The sequence below is a fragment of the Sebastes fasciatus genome, chromosome 13, assembly GCF_043250625.1.
Source record: "Sebastes fasciatus isolate fSebFas1 chromosome 13, fSebFas1.pri, whole genome shotgun sequence".
NCBI classification, from domain to species: Eukaryota; Metazoa; Chordata; class Actinopteri; order Perciformes; family Sebastidae; genus Sebastes; species Sebastes fasciatus.
This window is the reverse complement of record NC_133807.1, coordinates 24,922,733-24,947,585: the sequence shown is the minus strand read 5'-3', so window position 1 is coordinate 24,947,585 and position 24,853 is coordinate 24,922,733. Positions and strand designations below refer to the sequence as shown.

Genomic DNA, 24,853 nt, shown 5'->3' with positions numbered 1-24,853 from the left:
TCAATTTTATTTATCATTATTGTAGGTTTAATGTACGGCGGTACGACAGAATATTAGGGCCACATTGAGGAAAAAAGAAATCTGAGATTTCGAGAATAAAGTCATATTATGAGAATAAAGTCATAATATTACGAGAATAAAGTCTTAATATTATGAAAATAAAGTCATAAGTTTAAGAGAAAAAAGTCGTATTATGAGAATAAAATCACAATATTATTAAGTAGTAATTCTACGTGTTATTTTCTTTTTATCTCGTAATATTAGGAATTTTTTCTCATAATATTACGTCTTTTTATTCTCGTAATGACTTTATTCTCATAATATTACGACTTTATTCTCATAATATTACGACTTTTTTCTTCTCGTAATGACTTTATTCTCGAAATCTCCGATTTTTTCCCCTCAATGTGGCCCTAATACTCCGTAGAATATTTGCACTTTGGCCCTCACTGCATTAGATTTATATATTATATTCTTAGACTATAAACTGTGTTACCTTCATCACAATGCTCAAATGTTTTGCGGCTCCAGACAGATTATTATTATTTTTTTGTTGCCTAAAATGGCTTTTGGTAGTAAAGGTAGCTGACCCCTGGGATAGGTTGTTGGGCCGCAAATCTTGCGAGTCTTTTCAGGTGTTTTGCTCCCTCTAGTCGCAGCCTCACATTCAGGCTTTAACAACAAGGAAGTGACCGCCTAGCCAGCAGACTGCTGTCAAGATGGCACCGAGTGGACTGAAAGCGGTAGTAGGAGAAAGTAAGTTACACATTATCGTCATCTGCTTTCTGAAGTTTATTAAAACTAAATGACGCAGGTAGTTAATTCGTATTTATCTCATAGGAGCTGATTAACTGACAGTAAACACAGTAAACACAGTAAACACCAGTTTGTGGACGCTGGTCGACCAAACCTTTCTTCCTGTTCCAGAACATTAAAATGCTAACAACACCTGATAAATAATAATATTATCAATAATGTAATAATGTTAACCAGGTCCTTGACACACAGTTTGTATCGTTGTGTTGTTATTGTGATGTTTTGGGCGATGTAAAAATAGAAAATGTCGCAGCGTCATTGAGTGGAAATGTTGTGACAGTAGGCTAACGTTAGCTTGCTAGAAAACTCTCGCGAGATTGTCACGGTTAGGCATTTATCTCGGAATGGTTACGGTTAGGATAAGTTGTCGGGCAGCAAGTCTCGCGAGAGTCTTTGCAAGTTTTTGCTCCCCAGCTAGTTTTAGCTCGCCTAAGAGGAAGTCGGATACTTCCACCTGTTGTGATGGACTAAATCAGACAGAATAAGCATTAAAACATCAATACAAGTCCAAACTTTTGTAACAAAAAGTTTAAAAAGTAACTGATATTTCTATTTCAACTCAGATGTCTTGTTTCATTTAACAGATAACTGTTGTTTCAGTAGCGTTATTGTGCTTTTGAAGTAACGTCTCTTAAAGAGCGACGTTAGATGCAGCTAGGCCTATGATGATGAATTGATGTATATATTGTGTTTTCAAGACGAATAATGGTATCGATATTTAATATGAGGCTATGAAGCTGAACACTACGACGGAGTATTAGGGTCACATTGAGGAAAAATAAATAAATCTGAGATTTAGAGAATAGTCATAATATTACCAGAATAAAGTCACAATATTACAAGAATAAAGTCGTAGTATTATGAGAATAGAGTCATAATATTACCAGAAAAAAGTCGTATCATTACGAGAATAAAGTCATAATATTACGAGAATAAAGTCGTAGCATTACGAGAATAAAGTCGTAGCATTATGAGAATAAAGTCATAATATTTCGAGAATAAAGTCATAATATTACGAGAATAAAGTCGTATCATTATGAGAATAAAGTCATATTTCGAGAATAAAGTCATAATATTACGAGAATAAAGTCGTAGCATTATGAGAAAAAAGTCGTATCATTACGAGAATAAAGTCATAATATTTCGAGAATAAAGTCATATTATTACGAGAATAAAGTCATAATATTACGAGAATAAAGTCATAAGTTTAAGAGAAAAAAGTCGTAGTATTATGGGAATAAAGTCATAATATTATAAAGTAGTAATTTTATGTGTTATTTTAGAGGGGAAATAGAGCAGCGTGCCGCCTGTGTGAAAATGAGGAACGTGGAGCGTCTTGTGAAGTTATACTCTAGAATAGGTTTCACAAATACTTAAGAAATACTTCATCTTTTGGCACATCAGCACCACATTATCATAAGTATCAGGACCTTGAAAAGATTGTGCAAGAAACTGCGTTTATGCTGAAGAAAGAACCACACAGACCTTGAAATTGCCTCATTTATGGAGGAGGAAATTCATTAAGTTATGACTTTATTCTCATTAAATTACTAATTTTTTTCCTCATAATATTATGACCTTATTCTCGAAATCTCAGATTTTCTTTCCCCCTCAATGTGGCACTAATACTCTGTTGTAGAACACACCCATCACTTAATTGCTAAAATCTTCAGGTGTGTAACGTTACTGGTAATACAGGTAACCCTGAGCTTTGCCCGGGATTCAGAGATCAGACCAACATTACCTGCTACTTGTTTATACTAGGCATAACCTATTCATTTCTGTGAATTTAGGAATATGCTCCTTCATTTTTTTTTTTTTTTTTAATTGCCACTGATTTGAATGTAAAACACATGTTTGTAGGGCTGGGCTTAGGAAATCTTTTCCACACAAGTTGGTTTAAAGCATGAGAGAGTGCAGGCCTTCTCCCTTGTCACTTTGCATTGTCACTATAATTAGGGATGCACCGATTCGACTTTTTCAGTCCCGATAGCGATACCTGGACTTTGGGTATCGGCCGATACCGAGAACGGTATTGACGTAAAGATTGCTTTTCTAACTTGTAAATGTAACAAATAAATACATACATTTACTGAATTGTTATTTATATATATATCCTATTTATATAATCCTCAAAATTAACAGGAATTTCAATTCAGGTGTAAACCTTTTTAATGCAGTAACAAATTCGTCAAAAGTTTAACAGGAATTAAAATTCCAGTATATGATATATATATAGTATATAAACATAGAATTGAATTTAATAGATCGGCCACACTGTCACCGATATCCGATCCAGCTATTTGTGTACAACTAGTCATCTTTTCCAGTTCCCTGTATGGAAATGTGTTGGGCATGGCAAGACAACTCATTTGTTGGTGATTCATTTTCCACTTGGTCCTGGCAGACAGCTCTATGTTGTTGAATGTACGTTGGTTTAGACTAGGCCTGCAACTAACAATTATTTTAATTGCAGATTAATCGGTTGATTATTTTCTTGATTAATCGATTAGTTCTTTGGTCTATAAAATGTCAGAAAATGGTGAAAAATATCAATCAGTGTTTCCCAGAGCCCAAGATAACGTCCTCAAATGTCTTGTTTTTTTCCACAACTCAAAGATTTTCAGTTTACTGTCATAGACGAGTAAAGAAACCAGAAAATATTCACATTTAAGAAGCTGGAATCAGAGAATTTTAACTTTTTGTTTTTTCTTTAAAATTACTCAAACCGATTAATTGATTATCAAAATAGTTGCCAGTTTATTTAATAGTTGACAACTTATCGATTAATCGTTGCAGATCTAATACAGACTAGATTATAGTTATGCCCTCCCATCTAAACAGTCCTGAACCAGAAACATATATATATATATACATATATATATATATATATATGGCATCTACTGAAATATTCAGAAACCTCACCAACTTATCTTGGAAACAATTTATAACATAGTGATTACACTTATCGTTATCCACATTTTTTTCTTTATTATTCACTACTGAAGCCAATTATCACGTCAGTTAGAAAGTGAATTAATGTGGTAATAAGACTTATAATCATATGTTTTAGGGAGTTACTGCTGTGTTTCTAATGAGGTTAACAACGGAAGTTGAGTGATATCACATCGATGGAGTTCTTCATCACACTGTCCTTCCTTCTGTGCACTATTAAAAGGGAGGAAACAGTTTAGCTGAGGTGGTAATCCACCCAGCCACACTAAATATAAAGGCTTTTTCTGTGTGGAATAGCACCTCTGCTCTTTTAACCTGAAGGTTGATGTTTTATTTCAGCATATTTTATGGCAAGATGGCCCACTTCCACAGTAAAACACTGCAGGAAACCCTCAGATTGTTTCACCAGAAGTACCTTACCTCAGCTGTTGCGCCTATGACTGGAACAACTATGCTTTTATCTGATCTTCATAGTCATACACTGTAGTCTCGACAGTATAACATAAGGAAGTTGCACCCAACCCACTGAGTTGGTAAACACAAGTGCTAAATATAGGTATGTTTCAAGAAGGTTCCTGGTTCCTGGTTTAGAGAGTTTTTAGACATACAGCCACAATGTCACACTATTTCAAATAGATAATCCCCTTGTTGTATCGCCTTAGAGTGATTAAACTGTAGGCATCAAGAAAAACATTTAAATTAAGCCACACGTATTCTTTTACTCTTTAGCTGCTGATGTGCAATAGATTAAATGTCACTCTTTGTCATACTCGATAGAGAAGAATTTGCCCAAAAATTATAGGTTTTGAAAATCATAGCTATCACATAAAATATTATGATGGTGTTATGTTACTTTTAGGGCTGTCAATCAATTAAAATATAGAATCTCGATCAATCACATGATTGTCCATAGTTAATCGTGATTAATCGCAAATTAATCACACATTTTTTATCTGTTCAAAATGTACCTTAAAGGGAGATTTATCAAGTATTTAATACTCTTATCAACATGGGAGTGGTCAAATATGCTGCTTTATACAAATGTATGTATATATTTATTATTGGAAATCAATTAACAACACAAAACAATGACAAATATTGTCCAGAAACTCTCACAGGTACTGCATTTAGCATAAAAATATATTCTCAAATCATAACATGGCAAACTGCAGCCCAACAGGCAACAACAGCTGTCAGTGTGTCAGTGTGCTGCCTTGACTATGACTTGCCCCAAAACTCCATGTGGTTATCATAAAGTGGGCATGTCTGTAAAGGGGAGACTCGTGGGTACCCATAGAACCCATTTTCATTCACATGTCTTGAGGTCAAAGGTCAAGGGACCCCTTTGAAAATGGCCATGCCAGTTTTTCCTCGCCAAAATTAAACGCAAGTTTGGAGCATTATTTAACCTCCTTCAAAGCAAGCTAGTATGACATGATTGGTGCTAGTAGATTCCTTAGGTTTTTTCTAGTTTCATATGATATATTCATATGATCAAGTATCTTTACTTTCACTTTCTGTAGCTTTAAAATTGAGCCCGCCAGAACCTAAAAATCCCTGCATTAAAAAAATGAGTTGCATTAAAATTAATTTGCGTTATTACTGCGTTAACGCAAATTGCCGTATTGGAGCCATTGCTAAAATTCACAAAACACTTATATATATATATATATATATATATATATATATATATATATATATATATATATATATATATATATATATTGTGTCTCACAAGAAATGTTTCCAAATTATTGATTGTCCTGTGTTGTTGTTCTTTCTTCTGCAGAAATCCTCAATGGGGTCATCAAGAGTGTGAAGAAGGACGGAGAATGGAAGGTAAGAGTTGCCCAACAAGAATGAAGAGATCCCCCTGATTTTGTCACACTGGATTAATAACCGGTTTATCTCGTGTGTCTTCAGGTTCTTATCGTGGATCACATGAGCATGCGGATTCTGTCCTCTTGCTGCAAGATGTCTGACATCTTGGCAGAGGGGGTGACCAGTAAGTATGCAGATAATTAATGGTCTTGCATCGTATGGATCAGTTGCATACATTCAAACTATAGTTATAGAGCAATCGGGATATTTATAGTTGTCCCGTCAATGCTCATCCTTTTCCTCATATTATGTCTTGATGGCCATTATCTTTCTTAAGATGACAATGTCCATTGTCGTCAGCGCATGAATGGTCAGTGATTGATTTGATAAAAATGAAAAAGATGCCGTCCATACAAAGCCACTTCATTCACACATTTACTCAACATGATAATGTTTTATTTGCAGTTGCATATTGATCAAGTCAGATTGTTTAGATGGAAGTAAAAGTCCCCTCTTTTCTCCTTTTCAGTTGTGGAAGACATCAACAAACGCAGGGAGCCCATCTCTAGTTTGGAGGCCATTTATTTGATTTCACCTGTGGAGAAGGTCAGCTGTTTCTTTTTCTTTAGAGCTCCTCTACAACATTAAGATCTCCTGTGTTCATTGTGATTTTTCTCATAATCCTTAAAACTAAATTTTCATTTACAGTCGGTTCGTGCCCTCATTAACGACTTCAAAGACGCTGCCTTTACTTACAAAGCAGCACACATCTTCTTCACTGACAGTAAGTGTGTGTGTGTGTGTGTACTGTGCATATTTGTATTATTCATTTCATGTTGAAATTCCCTGAAAAACAGTGTTTAAACCTTTATTATTATTTATCAATCAACTATTTTCAAATGTAATGTGCAAAACATTTAAAGTTTCAAAATATATTGAATAATTACATTAAGCTATTGCCAATTCTAATTTATTTGTTTATTTATGCTTGCTTCTATAGCTTGTCCAGATGGTCTCTTTGCTGAGATTGGAAGATCCAGAGTGTCCAAGGTCGCCAAGACTTTAAAAGAGATCAACGTTGCTTTCCTGCCGTATGAGTCTCAGGTAGGGAATTATCTCCCCATTTACTTAAACCAACTTGATTTTTTTGGCCACACAATTATGAGTTCTGGGTGTATTACTACAAGCGACACCTTTCACATGGCACACAGTCTTTTTTTTCCATTGTTGATGTAAAAATATGAATAGTGCAGCTTGATTGTTGTGAACGTGATATTGTTAAATCGAGGCGACCCTCCACCCCTCTCACCCCTACAGGTTTTCTCCCTGGATGATCCGACCTCCATGTACTCCTTCTATAGTTCTAAGCCAAATGAAAACAAAGACAAAATGATGGAAATCCTGGCGGAGCAGATCGCGACCCTGTGTGATACACTTAAGGAGTACCCTGCAATCCGTTACCGCAAGTATGACAGCCTCGCATAAAAGTACACTGAAATTAGTTTTGCACTGAGTTTGCTGATTCACTTTTGGATCTGTCTGTCTCTAAGGGGACCGGAGGAGAACGCTAGACTGGCTGAAGAGGTCTACCAGCGCCTTACTGCTCACAAAGCTGACAACCCAAGCATGGGAGAGGTTAGGAACTACTTACCCCACCACCCACAACAATTCTTATGTGCTCTACTAAATTAATATGATTTATTGTATTATGAATTCTTATGCTGCCTTTTTTCTGCTAAACTTTTCTGTATAAGAGAACTTCCTTTGGGATTCTGCAGCTCTTCGCCTCCACAGGTTGTGGATGTTTCTGTGGTTTCTGGGTTTTATTTCCTGTCGATTATTTTTCTCACGCTTTGCTGGACCTTTCCCTTTTTTCCCCTTCTCCTATTCTGTCTTTCTTAGCTGACATTTCCTTGCTCCTGAGATGGGTCTTAACAGGCATGTATTACTGCTCGCTTTTTGCCTCCATACATCTGAAGTGCATTACTACACTGTGCTGTCTAATAAGGCCCTGATCAGACAGAGCGTTTTGCAGTAGAAGAAGCGAGCGTTTTTTTTGCAGTTTGCTGCAGTTTTTTTTAATTATCGTTGCTAGGCAACCACCGAATGAGTGCTAACACAAGTTTAACACAAACCATGAACTGTACGCCACCTAATAGTTAATAGTACAGTTTAAAGAAATGAAAGCAACCTACCCGAAATCTCAAGTACCACACTGATTTGCCACATATATAGCTCCGGGTATATAGCAAAAGTCACCACAATGAGAAAACGCTATTGATGTTGTGCGCTTTTCTGCTATGAGTTGAATTTTTTTCAACTCCAGGCATTCTGGGCGCTTCTGTAAAAACGCGAGGCTTTCAGCAACGCAAAGACAGAAATACTTCACTCTCATAGAAAATAATTACAAAAAGCCACCCCAGGCTGCTAAAACGCGCTCCGTGTGATCAGGGCCTTAGCATTCTCTTCATTATTTTACTGTAGTTGACAAGTTTGCTGAAGCGCTGTATCAGACGGTGGTATTGAACTCATATTATTAAAGCTGATAAAACTTTCACTGCATGACAGATTCACAAAAAGATAATAAAGAGCCTCATATTTAATGTAGACTAGATCCTAGCTTATCATGCATCTGTGAAGTAAATCAACTCTTTGGTTATTATTAGATTACATACCTTATGTTTATTGTTTTCAGGGTGCAGATAAGGCGCGATCCCAGCTACTGATTGTTGATCGTGGGTTTGATCCCATCTCGCCGATTCTACATGAGTTGACCTTCCAGGCGATGGCCTACGACTTGCTAGATATCAAACAGGACATCTATTCGTGAGTGAACATCTTATTATATATATAGGCTGCTGTTCATTTGCTCTGCCAGGTCAGTGTGCTGTCTTGGGCGTACTGTTTCTCCATAGTCAATTGTGTTTTTTATTTTTTTTGTTATCAGTTATCAGTCAACCGGAATTGGGAATTCGAATGACAGAGAAGTGTTGTTGGATGAAGATGATGAGCTCTGGATTCAGCTCAGACATATGCACATTGCTGATGTCACCAAGTAAGTCTGTCACAACTACATAAGAATATCACTCATGTCATCTCACCATGATTGGTTGTTTTTTTCTCCTGGTTTTATGTTACAACTTCAAAACACACACTTTGCTTTGTTTGTGTATATTATACCTTGCCAATAAATTAAAGTAATAAGTTACATTGTAGCAATGAGAGTAATAAAAATAATGAATTACTAAATAAATAATTAATTAATCTGTGATAATCATATTGTAGCTCTTTGTTAGATTGCAGTAATAAAGTAAAATTAACTTTTTTAGGTAGACAAATTTATATATATTTTTACTGTATCTAATAGATAATATTTAGATCCTGTAAGGTACTTAAATCAAAAATCAAACTGGATTACAATTTGGTTGCTCAATAATAATATTATAACTAAATGAATGTACTCCTGCACAAGGTGACTGATCATTTTCACAACCATTGTTGCAGGAAAGTGACGGAGCTTCTTCACACCTTTTGTCAGAGCAAGAGAATGTGCACCGACAATGTGAGTGTTCATGCAGTACTCATTTCTCATTTTAATACAGATATCCATCATATAAGATGAAGACAACTTTTATGTTACAATACAATGTTTGTAAAAAAAAAAAAAATTTTTTTTATTTCAGGCCAACATTAAAGATCTCTCTCAGATGTTGAAGAAGATGCCACAGTACCAAAAGGAGCTGAGCATGGTGAGTTGGATGAAGATAATACAACTCTTCACCATAACTATTTTCATCTAATGATAATTTTCCTATTGTAAAGCGAGTACTCTCTGAACTGTTGAAGATTAGGACTATACACAACAGGGTACTTTTCCCTCAATAAGGATTTTGTCTTAAAGAGGACCTATTGTGCTTTTTCCCTTTCCTTTAGTGTGTTATATAGTTTTTATATGCATGTAAAAGGTCTGCAAAGTTGCAAAGTCCACGCCAAAGGGAGTTACTCTCCCACACAGAAACACTGCTCCTGAGCTGCCCGAAACACCTCGCTTGAAGTCCCGCCTTTTCTTCTGTAATGTCACCAAGTAACACATTTGCGTAATACCCGCATGGCGAAAAGAGGTGCTGCGGCACAATCGGTATGAGAAAAATAAAGTGTTTTTTGAGCATTAAAGCATGTGAACATGTTCCAGTAGAAACCCAAAAATAAAGGTATGAACATGAAAATAAGCATAATAGGTCCTCTTTAACTTAGAACATCGCCCACATTCTAGTTAATTTGCCCAAATATTGACTGTCCATCATGACAAGAATCTCTGGAGTAACTCCAGAAAGTTTCTATCTCATGTCAGAGTTGTCAGTCTTGCCTGTAGCTTTGAAAAATGAATGAATTTATAAATAATCATTACTCATTTTCCTTCACAGTACTCTACTCACTTGCACCTCGCCGAAGCCTGTATGAAGAAATTCAAGGCCTCTCTTGATAAGCTCTGTGAAGTGGAACAGGTACAGTTGGAATCAATCATTTTTTGACAGTATCATCGACATGTTGACTCGGAGCAATTAAGGACACAAACGGCTCTGATAGGTTCCAAAAATAATCACATCGCTGTAATGTTTTCAGTTAGTTTAACGTTCTTGGAATTTGTCTGCTCATGCATTGTTGGCAAAACAACCTGTCAGTCTGTAGTTTTTATATCACAGGGGATCAGCTAAATGCCCCACTGTGTTAGTCACTGACAGTAAGTATCTTAGAGAGAACGTCTGACTGTCCCGCTCACTCTGCACACTAAGTGACCTCGACGTGATGGCGTCTTTTATTTATAGCACAGCTGGTCTTGTGATATTTAATGGAGAATTGTAATATTGCGTAAGAAGCTTGGGGAACGGACATCCACATATCTACAGAAATGCAGAGGAAGCTGTTATGTCATTACTGAATGTAAATGCATTTAATAACACATGTCCTGCTTGGTAATGTAGAAATCCTTCCATCAACTTGAGCCTGGGATAAAGCCGCAGTCCAGACCAGTGCCAAACCCCAGTGTGTTGTTTGTATGAGCCAGACATGCTCTATCTCTCCCCGAGGGGATATATCCTGCTACATTTAGTTCTATCAGATGAGCTGCAAGCACACAGGAAATGATAAGCTACGCATGGTTGTGGCATTATGAGACGCAAGTGTTAATGGGGCCTTTTTATGAGTGAATCACTCAGCTGCACTAATGGATTGTCAGCATGTCTGAAAGCTGCCTCTTTAATCCAATGGACATGTTTTGGCTCAAAGATGGACAGTGAGATCCAAACGGCAACAGCTCTCTCTCAGCTGTCATTTGTTTTAGTGCTCTTCATTGTTTGGGCAACCAGACAGTTGCAAGACAGATGCATGTGTGTAGCGTCATAAACAAAGCGATGCGCTGTGTTTTTATGTGCCCTTGTTGGCCACTCTTTTGTTTCAGTTGCTCACAAAGTGTTATTGTTGATTGGCCCTCACAAGGCTTAGTCCAAATTCTTCAGAGAGGTCACACAAGTGCCCGGGATAAGGATAAAAGCCAAGTTAAGTGGCCAAAATTTGTCATTATTTTTGCGATTTTTAATGGATTACAAATGCAACTCTTGTGGTTTGCTTTTGCAATTTTCATTAAAGAAACTTTAACCTTTTAAGAAGTTTAGTGAAAGGGTCAGAGTGATAGTGCTAATGCATTATTCCTATAACCATAATATTGCCATGTAAGAGAATGTGGGGGGTTGAAGCTCAACGATTGCCTTGGGCTAACTCGTGGGTAGTTAACTTGAGCCTCAACTGAATAAAACTGTTTTTTACCTCAATGAGCACAAGAAACCGGTTCATTTATTCAATGAAATCACTTGTTTATCTCAACTTGCATAAAATTCAGACTGCTCATTTATTGAACTAAAACGTGTATATGAATCTTGGCTCCCACAGAGCAGAAGTAGTAGTAGGAAAAGAAATAGAATAAGATTTAAGGACAAGTCATTCTCCCGTGTCAGCTGCCCTGTGAGTCGTCTGTCAGCTGACTCAAGTTGTAATCGAGATTCCAGTTGAAGTTAATAGTTAACACACACAGGTGTCTTTCACAGGACCTGGCGATGGGAACAAACGCAGAAGGGGAACCTCTGAAGGATGCCATGAAGAGCATCGTTCCTGTGCTCCTCAACAATGAAATTGAGGCCTATGAGAAAATCCGCATCATTCTGCTGTACATATTCCACAAGAAAAAAGGTGTGACATTGTTTTAACTAATATAACTAGGGCTGTCAATCCATTAAAATATTTAATTGCGTATTTGTCCGTAGTTGCGATTAATCCACATTTTTTCTCTGCTCAAAATGTACCTTAAAGGGAGATTTGTCAAGTATGAAGTGGGCAAATATGCTTGCTTTATGAAAATGTATGTATATATTTATTATTGGAAATCAATTAACAACACAAAACAATGACAAATATTGTCCAGAAACCCTCACAGGTACTGCATTTAGCATAAAAAATATACTCAAATCATAACATGGAAAACTGCAGCCCAACAGGCAACAACAGCTGTCAGTGTGTCAGTGTGCTGACTTGACTATGACTTGCCCCAAACTGCATGTGATTATCATAAAGTGGGCATGTCTGTAAAGGGGAGACTTGTGGGTACACATAGAACCCATTTTCATTCACATATCTTGAGGTCAGAGGTCAAAGGACCCCTTTGAAAATGGCCATGCCAAGTTTGGAGCATTATTTAACCTTCTTTGTGACAAGCTAGTATGACATGGTTGGTACCAATGGACTCTTTAGGTTTTTCTAGTTTCATATGATGTCAGTATCTTCACTCTAGTTTTAAAGCTGAGTCTGCTACAACCTAAAAATCGTAAGTTGCGTTAATGCGTTAAAGAAACTAGTGCCGTTAAAACAAAGTGTTATCATCACCTTCACCATTTCTACATATCTGGTTATCCCTGCAGGCATCGGAGAGGAGAACCTTGCCAAGCTCATCCAGCATGCAAACATACAGGCCGACAGCAACATCATCACCAACCTGCAGAACCTGGGCTGTAACATCATAGCCGGGGTACATTTCTTGATTTTTGCAGTGTGGTTACAGTTTAAAATATAATTTTCCCCTCAGTGTTTGTTACATACGTCATGTTGTTTGTCAGGGCCGCAATAGTGGGAAAACGCTGCCAGATCGGAAGGAGCGCACAGAGAACACGTACCAGCTTTCTAGATGGGTACCCATCATCAAAGACGTCATGGAGGTATTAAAGACAAAATGAGGTTTCTGATGTTCCTGACACATTCACACATTTTGACAATATCTGTGTTTTTCTGTATCGCAGAGTGCCATAGAGGACAAGCTGGACAGAAAGCAGTGGCCGTTCATCTCTGATCCTGCTCCCATCAACACAACTCAGACTGCAGTCAGGTGGGTGCTTTGAACTGCACATCACGATGAGTAATAAACAGAACATTTTGAAAACATGACAGATAGAAAAAAAGAAATCCAAGGTCATATTAGTTTGAATTTATTTTGGAAGCAACAAAAAAATATGAACTGGGGTCGCAGACAGATTAATGTCAAATAAAAGCTTTTATTCCTTTAACTGAGTTGGAGCCGAGCTTTTGACGAAGTGAATAAAGGGGAAATTAGGCCAGTTTTGCTTTGAATACTTTATAATCCCCCGGGGTATTCCCATCATGGTGATAGTGCTTATACGAACCACTCTAGTAGACCTGGTTTCACTCATAATCTGCATAATGCACAATGCCAGTCCCCTTTCTTTTTAGCAAAGTGCAGAATTAAGACTGAGTAGTCATTAATATTAACACTATAGGCTGGCTATATAAAAACGGACATGGTAGTCGTAACATTGTGAAACTGATTAGCAGAGGTAATAAGCAAAGCATTACAATAAAACATACATGCAATATAAAATTAGACTCTTGAGTTAAACCAGCAGGGCTGTTTGCTCTCCCCTACATGTGCATTGACTTATTCCTTAAACATCCCCAGCTGAGTGTTTGGTGTTCTGACATGCTGCCAGTAAGACTAATTTATTTATAGGATTTTCACATTTATTTAACTAGGTCAATTTAATTTTTTGTAAATCTTTTTTTATTTATTATTGATTGATTACTTTAGAGACAAAAAATTTACAGAAACTACATAAACCAGATAGACACCACATGAACACAAAGACCTTTCAAGTATGAAAATGATAATAGTAATAATAAAAATAAAAAAACATAAATAAATAAATAAAATAATAGTAATAATAATAATAAATACAAAATTGGATCATTATAAAATATACATCATAGATAATTATTAGACTTATTCTTTAAACATCCCCAGCTGATTGTGACATTTGCTTCCACACACTGCTGCCAATAGGACTAATTAATTTATAGGATTTTCACATTTATTTAACAAAGTCAATTTCTTTTATTGTAATTCTCTTTTTATTTATTTTTGGAGATGCAAAATGAACAGAAACTACATAAACAAAATTGACACCCCATGAACCCCATGACTTTTCGAGCATGAAAAGGATAATAATAAAATAACGATGATAATAATAATAATAATAATAATAACAATAATAATAGTAATAATAAGAATAAAAATAAAATTACTTTTAAAAATTTAAATAAATAAATATATATTATATATAATATATATATATATTTTAAATTAAATTAGTAAAATTAAATAAAACTAAATAAAATAAGTAAATAAATAGTAATAATAAAAAGAAAAAGAAATAAATACAAAATTGGACCAATATACAGTATACATAATAGACAATTGGGAATTAATGATTACATTAGTATGTTTCTGATGCTTATTTACACAAAATCAAGTCTACATTTTGAGACATACTCTTTCCATTTTATCCAGTTCTCAATAAACTAGCTAAATTCTCTCCATGATCGAGAGCTTGTTGTTTTACTAACAGGGTCAATTTAATGTGAATACCATATTTTCTTGCTCAACTATTTGTTTTAATTCTTTTTCAGCAGTGCACGATTTGGACATTGGCACAAAAATAAAGCCCCGACAGAGTATCGCTCTGGCCCTCGACTTATTATATTTGTGATCGGTGGGGTGTCGCAGTCAGAGATGCGCTCTGCCTATGAAGTCACTCGAGCCACTGATGGGAAATGGGAAGTGCTGATTGGTAAGCAATCACCGTTCATTGATTTTGTCCCAAAAATGCAGCATTAAGAGGTTTTGCCTCTTTTTTATAATAAATATCACTTTCTGCTTGACAGGGTCCTCTCACATCCTGACCCCAACCAGCTTCCTTAATGACCTGAAGAGTCTGGACCAAGTCCCTAATCCTGATTGTTAGATAGTCAGACCCTGAACAGGGACGAGTACACTGGAATAAGGGTTTAGTCTTTCGTTTGAGATGATTGGTCGCTGGTTTTCTGTCACAGCATCTCCGACGTCTGAAGTGAAATCTTAGATGTAGCCATGGAAGGAAACATTTATTTTAGAAAGGCCTTTTTATTGTTTGTTGTGAATTGGGTTCTGTATACTGCTGTGATTGAAATTGTATTAAATATTTAACTAGAAATTATTAATATTTTGATTATTTTACTATTCTCATTCTAATTCTTATTTTTGTTACTTTAATATATAATTGATTTCCCTAATTTTGTACTCAAAAGAATTGCATCATTCCCACAAAACTGGATAATCGCACACCCAAAATCATGTCTAATGTAGATGTATATAAGTCAGTAGTATGTATCGTATATTCAGTGACGTTAAGTGAACTTTTTTTTTTTTTCTCTCTAGGTACTTTTTTTTCACCTGTCTGGGAAATTTAATCTCAGACAAAATGTCTCAACCTGCTGTCTTGTGAAATCTTGCACATTTACCAAATACTTTTAATATATTGCTGGGAGCAAAGTGTGGTGGGTGGGTGTTTCTTTGTTGTTAAAAATGAGTAATAAAAGAAACATGATATTCACTTCAAACTGTGTCGTGTTGTGTGTTACAGAGGACTTGGAAAAAAATGTTTTAAAGGCTCTTTATATGATATCCCGAGCATTAATATAGCGTCAAAACAACTATTTGCTATGTAAAAATAGAGGAGTAATGTCTACCTGAGCAGAGAATGAAGTCGCTCTCCCTCTGTCTGTGTTGTAATCAGAGCTTCTCTGTGCTTTGTTGATATGGCCGGGCCGGCATGCGAGCGTGCCCCACTGGCTAGCTAACGGCCACTACTCTGCACTGCTCTCATATAGCAGTTACAGCTGATAACGCCGTCCCGACCCACGACGCAGTTCACATTTACCATATGACGTTTTTCACCTTATATCTGACTATTTTCATGTATATTTGTATCTGGGTTTTGACCTTGTTTTTCACAGCTGTGGCGGTTTAGTTCATCTCAATATCACAAACTGGACATGTGCCTACTTTTGCACCATACATTGACGATGTGGGGGCTTTAAAAAAAATTGCAAACATGAACTTTAAGTACAGTGTTAGGTCAGAAGGGAGAAAATGTACACCTCCCAGTGAAAAAGATCATCCCTCTCCATGTGGAGGATTATGTTTTCATCTGGGATTACAGATGGTAATATTACGATCGGGGCACTGGCTTGGATCTTAATGGCAATGGGTTAATACTCAGGACTTAACTCTATTTAAAAGCCTTTCACCGAGCTGCGTCCAGTACACATTCAGAGTTGCATCAATTGGGAACATAGCACATAGAGTTTCATTCAAGAGGTACTGAATGGGTTCTCCATCACTTACAGGAAGTACTTTTGTGTAACTTTCTGTACTGTTTTACATTTAGTCTAGTTTTCAGTAGGGGACACTTTCCCTTTTTTTATTATTATTATTTTCCATGATGGCAGCTGCTGAACTGGACTCAAAATCAGAAGCTACCGACACTGTGCCGGTAAGAACTGACATTCATTCATATGCTTGTAAATTTGTGTACATTATACCAGTTTGTTTTGGTGCCTTATATTCTTGACTGTTTCTTATTGTATATTTCTTTTAGGTACAATATTTGTGTGCAAAATGGTATTTAATTCTGGTCAAGTATTTTATCAAGATTTGTCGGCAATGTAATATACTATGATTGATTACATTTTAATATTACGATCATGTTTTACATGAGTTCCAGGACTTTTACTGTGATGTGGAGAGAGTGAAAAGATTAGCTTTTAGGACAACGAGGAGAACTCTGTCTATGAGTTGTGATCATTCACACTATTTGCTTTTCCTTGTGACGGATGTTCAACAGGAAGCGCCAGAACATGAGCAGATCCTCAACATAATGAGTTACGCACAGCGTGGACGAATGGACGAACAGCGTTGCTCCTTAAATCCTGTTAAAACTGGACAAATCAAAACTACGCCTGCAGGTTGGGACAGCAGATCTGCACTGAATGTGTCCTGTTGTAGAATGATTGTTGATTGTTTCCCTACCTGCTCCCCACAGGTTCAAACTATGGGCAACACCTTGATGACACACTGCGGGTGTCACTGCCGGGGTTTAACTACCAGGTAGACTACAGGTTGGAAAGGGCTCAGTGCATGCACCTGCACAGGTGGCGTGGTGAATAAATGAGTCCTAATGACGACTTGTTTTCTCAGGAACCAGGGAGTAATAACCATCACGGCTCTGCACCTCAGATTTCTGTGACAGAGTGTACTCCTGATACACACAGGAAGCTTCTGGTGGTACCACACAACCAAGGACAGGTCTGTTCTGTCCTTCTGTGTCACTCTGGTTGCTTTAATAATTAAAGGTTTCTTAATCTCACTGTGTTTTATGCAATAGGATGAATTACCTGATGAACAACAGAAGTTCATGAATATGATCAGCCATGCCCAGCGTGGACGCATGGACGACCAGAGCTGTTCCTTGGATCCCAGCAAGAGTGCTCCCTGCACACCCAAACCCAAAGACAGGAAGTCTGCTGCAAGTGCATCAAACACAGGTGAAAATTAAAACATAAAGTCTCTGTAAACATTTTCAGAAGTTTGTTGCAATTCTTGCAACTGCCTCTTACTAACCATTTCTTCCTAATTGTCTGTTTTCACATTCACTGTTTTTCTCATTGTCATCTTCACAGGTCCAGATTCTGAAGTGTTCTTCAACCTCTTGGCCAACACTCAGAACCAACGGCTCGACGACCAGCGAGTGTCTCTTCCATCATTACCAGGATTAAAGAAGGAAAATGACACGTCTACTGCAGGAGGAGATTCAGGCTACTTGTGTTACATGGTCTCTAAAGTCCAGGTTAGCACTTTCCTTTTTCAAAGAACAAAATATTTAGTAACACTTTTTACTGGTCTGCAAATTTCATGGTAATTAGGTGATAATTAGCAAGTAACCTATTTGAAATTTCTTTGGAATTACTGCCAAATTACCCCAATATTTACCTCAAAATTGATTAAAATTACTTTATTATAAACATTATTTAATAATTATGTGCCGCTAATTCCCAATAGCTGGAAATTTATTTAATACATTTCCAGGAAAAAAATACAAAGTTAATTTATATGCTTTATTTCCATGTCTGCTGATAAATAGATAATATTTAGCAAATAACTTATTTGAAATTTCTTTAAAAAAAACTCCCTGAATCATTACGTTAGCTACCAGGTTACATTTGTGTAGACAATAAGTCACACAATGGTGAGATTTGTGTCTGATCAGAAGCGTCTTTTATTAGTTTTGTCTTTCCACCTCTGATGAAAAGAAGCGCACAGCCGCTTCTCAAGTCTAAGGGCCCTATTTTAACCATGATATGCTATTTTAGCATATAATTATTAAATAATGTTTATAATAAAGTAATTTTTGATAAATTTTGGGGTAAATAGTGGGGTCATTTGGCAGTCATTTCAAAGAAATTTAAAGAAATTACTTTCTAATTATCACCTAATTACCATGAAATTTGCGGACCTGTAAAATGAAATGTTACCAAAAGAAATTAAAAACGGGAATTATTAAGAAAGAAATCAGTTTAGGCTACATATGATGCTCTCTGTATGTGAAGGTTGATTATAGTTGTGGTGCTAACTTTTATTTCGGTTTTGTTAATATTGTCGATTGTCAAGAGTGTGATATTTGAATGTATTCTCCTGTCTTTTTGTGTCGACCCCACGAAGTAAAGTAAAGGCTAAGAAGTCAGAGTCTTACAAGAAGCCAATAATTTGCTCAATTCTCTGTGAAACTTTATGTGTCATTGATCCTCCTGATCAAAAATGCTGAGAAATGCTGGTCTAATTCATTTTTCAGGGTACCAGAATGGACGAGCAAAGATGCTCACTACCTCAACTCAAAACCCCGACGCCCCAGCCTACACCACTAAAGGATACGATTACGTCTCCGTCTAGTTCAGGCCCTCCACGTTCAGCCTCATTCAGCCCCGCCTCATACATAGAACGACCAAAGACTAAAGATAAAGCACCTCAAAAACAGGTATATGCTCAAGTCACTGCTATCAGGAGGTCAATTATTTTAAAACAAGGAGGTCTTAGATCTGCAATCTGAACGCCCGTTTGTTTTTGCATGTAATTTATATTCCAGATTATTTATTTACTGACCTTAATATGTACACTTTTTACACCATGTAGGCCTTGACTGATGCTGAAGAGGACGATTTATTTTCCTTAATGAGTCATTTCCAGCGTGGGCACATGGATGAACAGCGATGTGTCTTAAATGCCAGTCCCAAGTCCACGCCCAAACACAAGCCCAGTCAGAGCACCGAGCCCAAAGGTTAGATTACAAACATGTTTGCCTATTCTTGCATTTAATGTTGTTTTGTTAATGTTTAATGTTACGATGATAACTGAATTGCTCTTTCATGTTCTGATTAGGACTGTCAAAGTTAACGTGATAATAACGCGTTAACGCAAATTTGTTTTAATGCCACTAATTTCTTTAATGCATTCATGCTACTTGCATTTTTTAGGTTGTAGCGGGCTCAGTTTTAAAGCTGAGTGAAGATACTGGTATTATATGAAACTAGAAAACCTAATGAATCCATCGGAACCAACCATGTCATACTAGCTTGTTGCAAAGGAGGTTAAATAACGCTCCAAACTTACACTCAATTTTGGTGAGGAAAAACTGTCATGACCATGTTTAAAGGGGTCCCTTGACCTCTGACCTCAAGATATGTGAATGAAAATAGGTTCTATGGGTACCCACGAGTCTCCCCTTTACAAACATGCCCACTTTATGATAATCACATGCAGTTTTGGGCAAGTTATAGTCGAGTCAGCACACTGACAGCTGTTGTTGTCTGTTGGGCTGCAGTTTGCCATGTTATGATTTGAGCATATTTTTTATGCTAAATGCAGTACCTGTGAGGGTTTCTGGACAATATTTGTCATTGTTTTGTGTAAGTAATTGATTTCCAATAATACATATATACATACATTTGCATAAAGCCAGCATATTTGCCAAATCCCATGTTGATGAGTATTAAATACTTGACAAATCTCCCTTTAAGGTACATTTTGAACAGATAAAAAATGTGTGATTAATTTGCAATTAATCACAATTAACTATGGACAATCATGCGATTAATCTTGATTACATATATTGATCGAATGACAGTCCTAGTTATAATGTAATAATTGTTTACATATTTGAACGTAAAACTAAATTATGTCTTATTTTTTTACCACCCCAGGTCCAGATTCTGAAAAGTTCTTCAACATGCTGGCGAACTCTCAGGGCCGACGGCTTGACGACCAGCGAGTGTCTCTTCCTACGTTGCCAGGGATACAGAACGGTGGTACCACGGTGACATCAACTGCTGCAGAGAAGGATGCAAGCTACTTGTGTTACATGGTCTCCAAAGTCCAGGTTGGCCCTCATACATAGCATGATGTAAAAACCATTTAATCCACAAAGTCTTCACACATTTATTTTTAACAGTACATCCAACATTACAACAATGAATCTTATTTTCCTCCTGCAGGGCTCAAGGATGGATGAACAGAGATGTTCTGCACCCCAAATCTTCCAAAATACGGGTACCCCATATGTTCAACGCAAAGATCATCCCAGTGATAAACCTCCCCAAAGGCGTTCCTCCTTAAACCAGGACAAACCTGACCAGGAGAAGCAGGTGAGACGTCATGCAGCACAATACGCAGCCTACTCTCCTGTAATGCTATATTATTTTAAGATATGATGGATAGGGAGGCTCATCCTCCACAAAAAAACTGTGGTTGTTTCATTTTGTCCTCAAGCTGTTTGCGAGTTGTCCCACTTCTCATTGCTTTTCTTTCTTTAAATCTTTATCGGGAGGTATCTCAGGCTGAACAGGAGCAGTTCTTTAAAATGATAAGTCATGCACAAGGAGGACGTATGGAGGGGCAACGTTGCTCTTTACAACCCAGCAGGAGTACACCTGCCACACCCAAACACAATGGAGGTGCTTTAAATAACGTACCCACAGGTCAGAAAACAAACACAGGGGGGCAGGATCAAGTATGTGTTTTCTATCTCCGAGACGTCATGGAAATAACTCTTTGACTTCTCCTTAACAGCTGCAGACGCCGACGCATTCTTTAAAATCATGGCCTCCGGTCAGGGAGGACGGCTAGACGATCAGCGTGTTGCACTTCCTACCCTGCCAGGGATAAGAGGGAACTCTGAAAGAAAAGAAAATGGTGGAAATGCAAAGGCTGGAATCACAGTAAGTTACACAACATTTAAATTATTGGTGGTACGAACATAGGGAATATTGCCAAGTATTGCTAAATTTAGGTCCTTGTTATTTTTACACTCTTTTCACGCTCCCACAAAGGGAATGGTGTGAAAGACACAATGCATGTCTGTCAGTGTGCAGGCGTTTTCTTGTGTCTATAACTCAACAACTATTCATGACAGAAATGGCGTTCAAGTTCCCCCTCAAGAATAGCGGAGCTGAAAAAGAGCTTTTTTTATGGTTCTCAGTTCTAGATATGGAGCGTATTTGTATCACCTGTATTTTATCTAAAGAAGAAAAGTATGTTTACACGGAAATATTTGCTTAATAAATCACAGCTGTTATAGCAGATAACTTGACAGCTCAACTTCATTCATTCTTTATTTGGATCCCTACTGGCTTCCACAGAGTGGTTGCTAGTCTTCTTGAGGTCCACACAAAAACATTAACAATAAAACAATTTAAAATCAAACAGTGTGATTAAAACAGGAAAAGACAAAACAAGTGAAATATAAGGATCAGAAAATAAGTAAAATAGCTCTACATATAAAACCAAAAACAAAAACTGCCTTTTGTTTTGATTTTTCTTCTGCAAGGCTTCTCCACCACACATCACTGTGGCTGAAAGTACCCCAACACCATCCAGGAAGGACTGCTCCAGACCAACCTCTCAACCCCAAACGGTTCCTGCATCATCTGGCTCCCCCAGAGCTCTACCCAAATCTGCTTCATTTACCCCCGACACAGAACATCAGAAGAAGCAAAGTTCCCCAGCACAGGTAAAGTGTTCACTTCAAATACAACATTGTTTTGATCTCATTAGGAGAGTTTTTAACGCAGCAAATTTTTTGAGTAAATGTGAACGTTCCCGAATATTTTTACTGTCATTTCCTTATATTATCTTGAATAGGTAAACCAGTCATTTTGAAGAGATAAACGTTTGATAAATCACAACTTCATTTTATGCATGTTATTGAAAACATATACACATGTTAAATACTTTATAAATGAGACTAAATAAATGCATTTAGGTGGAGTTAACAGGCTCTCGTTTTTTTCCTCTCATCAGTAAAATAAACAGAATGTACGTTAGCCTTTCATATTAGATTTAATGTTATAGAGTACTGCAGGAATGAGTCCTAAAACACTGAACTGAGTTCGCATTTTAGCACTTCCGATCCCTCGTCTGGAAGTCAATGGGTTTTTAGTTAGATGAAATAAGGTCTGTGGTTAACGCAAGTTGAAAAGATTTTAACGTTTTGTTCTACGATATAAAATACGTCGGGAAATATCCCTCTCCTGAATTTTGAAGCCTTTATGCGTCTTTAAAAATGCAGTTGCTAACAAATGGCTAAATGAGACTACTAATCGTCATCATGCCGGCTCGTCCACCTTTACAGCATCGTTGTATATGCTCGCGCTCATGCGACCGTGCTGTAGTTCGTTTACAGCCTAACGTTAGCTTTTTGCTTCTGGTGATTGCATTCAGACTTCAAAAATCATAAAGGTGGTGTTCATTTGTGGAGATTATCTTGCTGAAAAAAGCACGTAAGTATCATAAATGTTTGTTTGCCACAGAGCTTATTTTCTGAAATAATCCAAAACCCAATGGAAAAATCCCATTGGATTTTTGTCGAGGGAACCAGGCCGATGCTAACTTCCTGGTTGGCCTACAAAAATATGTCATCCCTGCGGCACTCTATAAGTGGGCTACAATTATCAGAACAAAACGAACACTCGGGCTCCTTCATGGCTCAAAGGTGTACTGCAGATATAAAAGTTAAATAAAACACTATAAATAAATAAAGACTATTTGGCGACCCTAAAAAAAAATCCCATGCGACCCACATCAATAAACTGCATGCATTTACCAAAGTGGCGTCACCCGATTGGACTGCTATCAGGCCATTAAAAAGGCGTCATCAGTCACTAGGAGCACCGTAGATGTGGGTCATTAGGGGCCTACTGCGTTGTAAAAGTGAAACTTAAAAGCAACTGGTTCTAACACGTTGTAAAACTGAATGAAACGTCAAGTTTTGAACACAAACAAAAAGGATTCTTTAGGTTTAGGCAACAAAACACACAGTTAAGTTTAGGGAAAAACATACGAAACACAACTACACATTGTTTGTTTCACACGGGATGTGACTTCCAGTCTCCTGGGTTAAAGTCCTGTGTTTTGTGTCCCATCCTTCGTCCCCGTCCTCCACCCACACTGTCTATACTACAGCAGCTGACTTCCGCTTCTGCTCCTGAATGAACAAAACAACTAAACAAGAGTGTCTTTGTATTGAACAATGACACGCTATTTCTTCACAGGTGACAGTGAGGGTGTCCATGAGCTTCACATCAGAGCAGGTAAGCTGTGCCGCAGCTTGTGTTGATTTTGAGCTAATGGGCCTTCATCCATGCTTATCTGACTCTCATCTGTCAAAGGCACAGAAGAATACCGACCAACCATGTACATTCCCAGAAGTCTTCCTCACTCTAGGAGCCCCTGGAGAAAACCTTGTGATCCCTCTGGGCGCAGCACCTGGCAGACCCCTGTCCTTTAACTTAAACCTTGTCCCAAAAGAAGACGCGAAGTCCAAGCAATGCTCTCCGAGCCATGCGAGTCCCAGAAAAGACCACTCAAGGTCGTCGTCTCCCAACCCACATGAACAGGAGAGCGCGACCAGCCCCATCAGTCCGGATGAAGACTGCCTCTCTCTGATTGAGAAGGTTCACACGGCCCAGCTGCAGAAGGGAGCGGCCCAAGGAGGACAAAAAGGGAAAGGGGATCCTGGAAAGGGGAGGGAAAAGGCAGAGCACGGAAAGGGAAAGGGGGTTGGAAAGAAAGATAAGAAGGATGGTGGCCATAAACAATAGTCAAGTATGCTACATTGTGAATTATCTATTGTGGAAAACAATAGAGATGAAATGTGAAGTGTCAGTAATTGGCTTGGAAATGTTTATAAAATTGTATCTGTAATTTTCATATGCCCACACTAATTAGAAGCTCTTGCTGTAGTAGCCTACAACTCATTCTGTTTTTATTTTCAGGTTATTTTTTGAGGCATTTTATTGTATTTTTCTTCTTTACTGGTTAAATGTTACATATACACATATTGTTTCGAGCTTAGTGGTACGGTAAGAACTCATTGCTTTGCTTTTTCAAATGTTAATGCAATGTATACAGTTAAAGATAATACTGTTTTTAGCATCAGAATCAGCTTTAACGGCCAAGTATAAGTGTGAACACATACAAGGAATTTGACTCTGGTATTTTTGCTGCTCTCAATGTACATGCATAGAAATATACATATGTCTAAAAATGCTTTTACTTGCTTATCCAAACAGAGAAATTGTAGGTAGGTTGGAATGAAAACCTATTACTCTAGCAAACTCTGACAAAAAGAAATACAACAATAAAAACAGAAATACCTAAATCAAACCTTCATGTCTGCTCCTGATTGGTTGAACAACATCGCTAAGCCCCGCCCCTAGGGGGGCCACTGTCCAATCCTACGTTAGCAACCGTAACTAGGCGCAGAGAGGCCTGTTAAGA

General features: G+C 37.4%; 3 protein-coding genes across 5 annotated transcripts; all 3 read left to right on the top strand.

Moving 5' to 3' along the window:
• The first annotated feature begins 639 nt into the window (after positions 1 to 639).
• On the top strand, positions 640 to 15,585 carry stxbp2 (syntaxin binding protein 2). 2 transcript variants are annotated; one of them, XM_074656397.1, is made up of 19 exons: positions 640 to 756; positions 5,561 to 5,610; positions 5,695 to 5,776; positions 6,122 to 6,198; positions 6,301 to 6,376; positions 6,593 to 6,696; positions 6,910 to 7,058; positions 7,143 to 7,227; positions 8,288 to 8,418; positions 8,540 to 8,647; positions 9,097 to 9,154; positions 9,276 to 9,341; positions 10,017 to 10,097; positions 11,694 to 11,835; positions 12,561 to 12,667; positions 12,756 to 12,854; positions 12,936 to 13,021; positions 14,620 to 14,777; positions 14,872 to 15,585. In XM_074656397.1, the coding sequence occupies exons 1-19, from the start codon at positions 720 to 722 to the stop codon at positions 14,949 to 14,951; spliced, it is 1,776 nt and encodes a 591-aa protein (XP_074512498.1). In that variant the 5' UTR covers positions 640 to 719; the 3' UTR covers positions 14,952 to 15,585. The 2 variants fall into 2 exon arrangements, with proteins under 2 accessions (XP_074512498.1, XP_074512497.1); XM_074656396.1 differs by having other exon boundaries at positions 643 to 756; positions 14,617 to 14,777.
• Positions 15,586 to 16,268: 683 nt separating this feature from the next.
• Positions 16,269 to 20,787, top strand: LOC141780917 (uncharacterized). The gene is made up of 10 exons (XM_074656378.1): positions 16,269 to 16,520; positions 16,872 to 16,992; positions 17,070 to 17,134; positions 17,225 to 17,332; positions 17,412 to 17,571; positions 17,707 to 17,873; positions 18,876 to 19,058; positions 19,214 to 19,358; positions 20,281 to 20,456; positions 20,572 to 20,787. Exons 1-10 carry the CDS (start codon positions 16,467 to 16,469, stop codon positions 20,785 to 20,787), a joined length of 1,395 nt encoding a protein of 464 aa, XP_074512479.1. The 5' UTR covers positions 16,269 to 16,466.
• LOC141780919 (uncharacterized) lies at positions 20,784 to 24,720 on the top strand. 2 transcript variants are annotated; one of them, XM_074656381.1, is made up of 5 exons: positions 20,784 to 21,054; positions 21,146 to 21,294; positions 21,903 to 22,085; positions 23,626 to 23,664; positions 23,743 to 24,720. In XM_074656381.1, the coding sequence occupies exons 1-5, from the start codon at positions 20,784 to 20,786 to the stop codon at positions 24,172 to 24,174; spliced, it is 1,074 nt and encodes a 357-aa protein (XP_074512482.1). In that variant the 3' UTR covers positions 24,175 to 24,720. The 2 variants fall into 2 exon arrangements, with proteins under 2 accessions (XP_074512482.1, XP_074512481.1); XM_074656380.1 differs by having other exon boundaries at positions 23,626 to 24,720.
• The last annotated feature ends 133 nt before the right edge of the window (positions 24,721 to 24,853 follow it).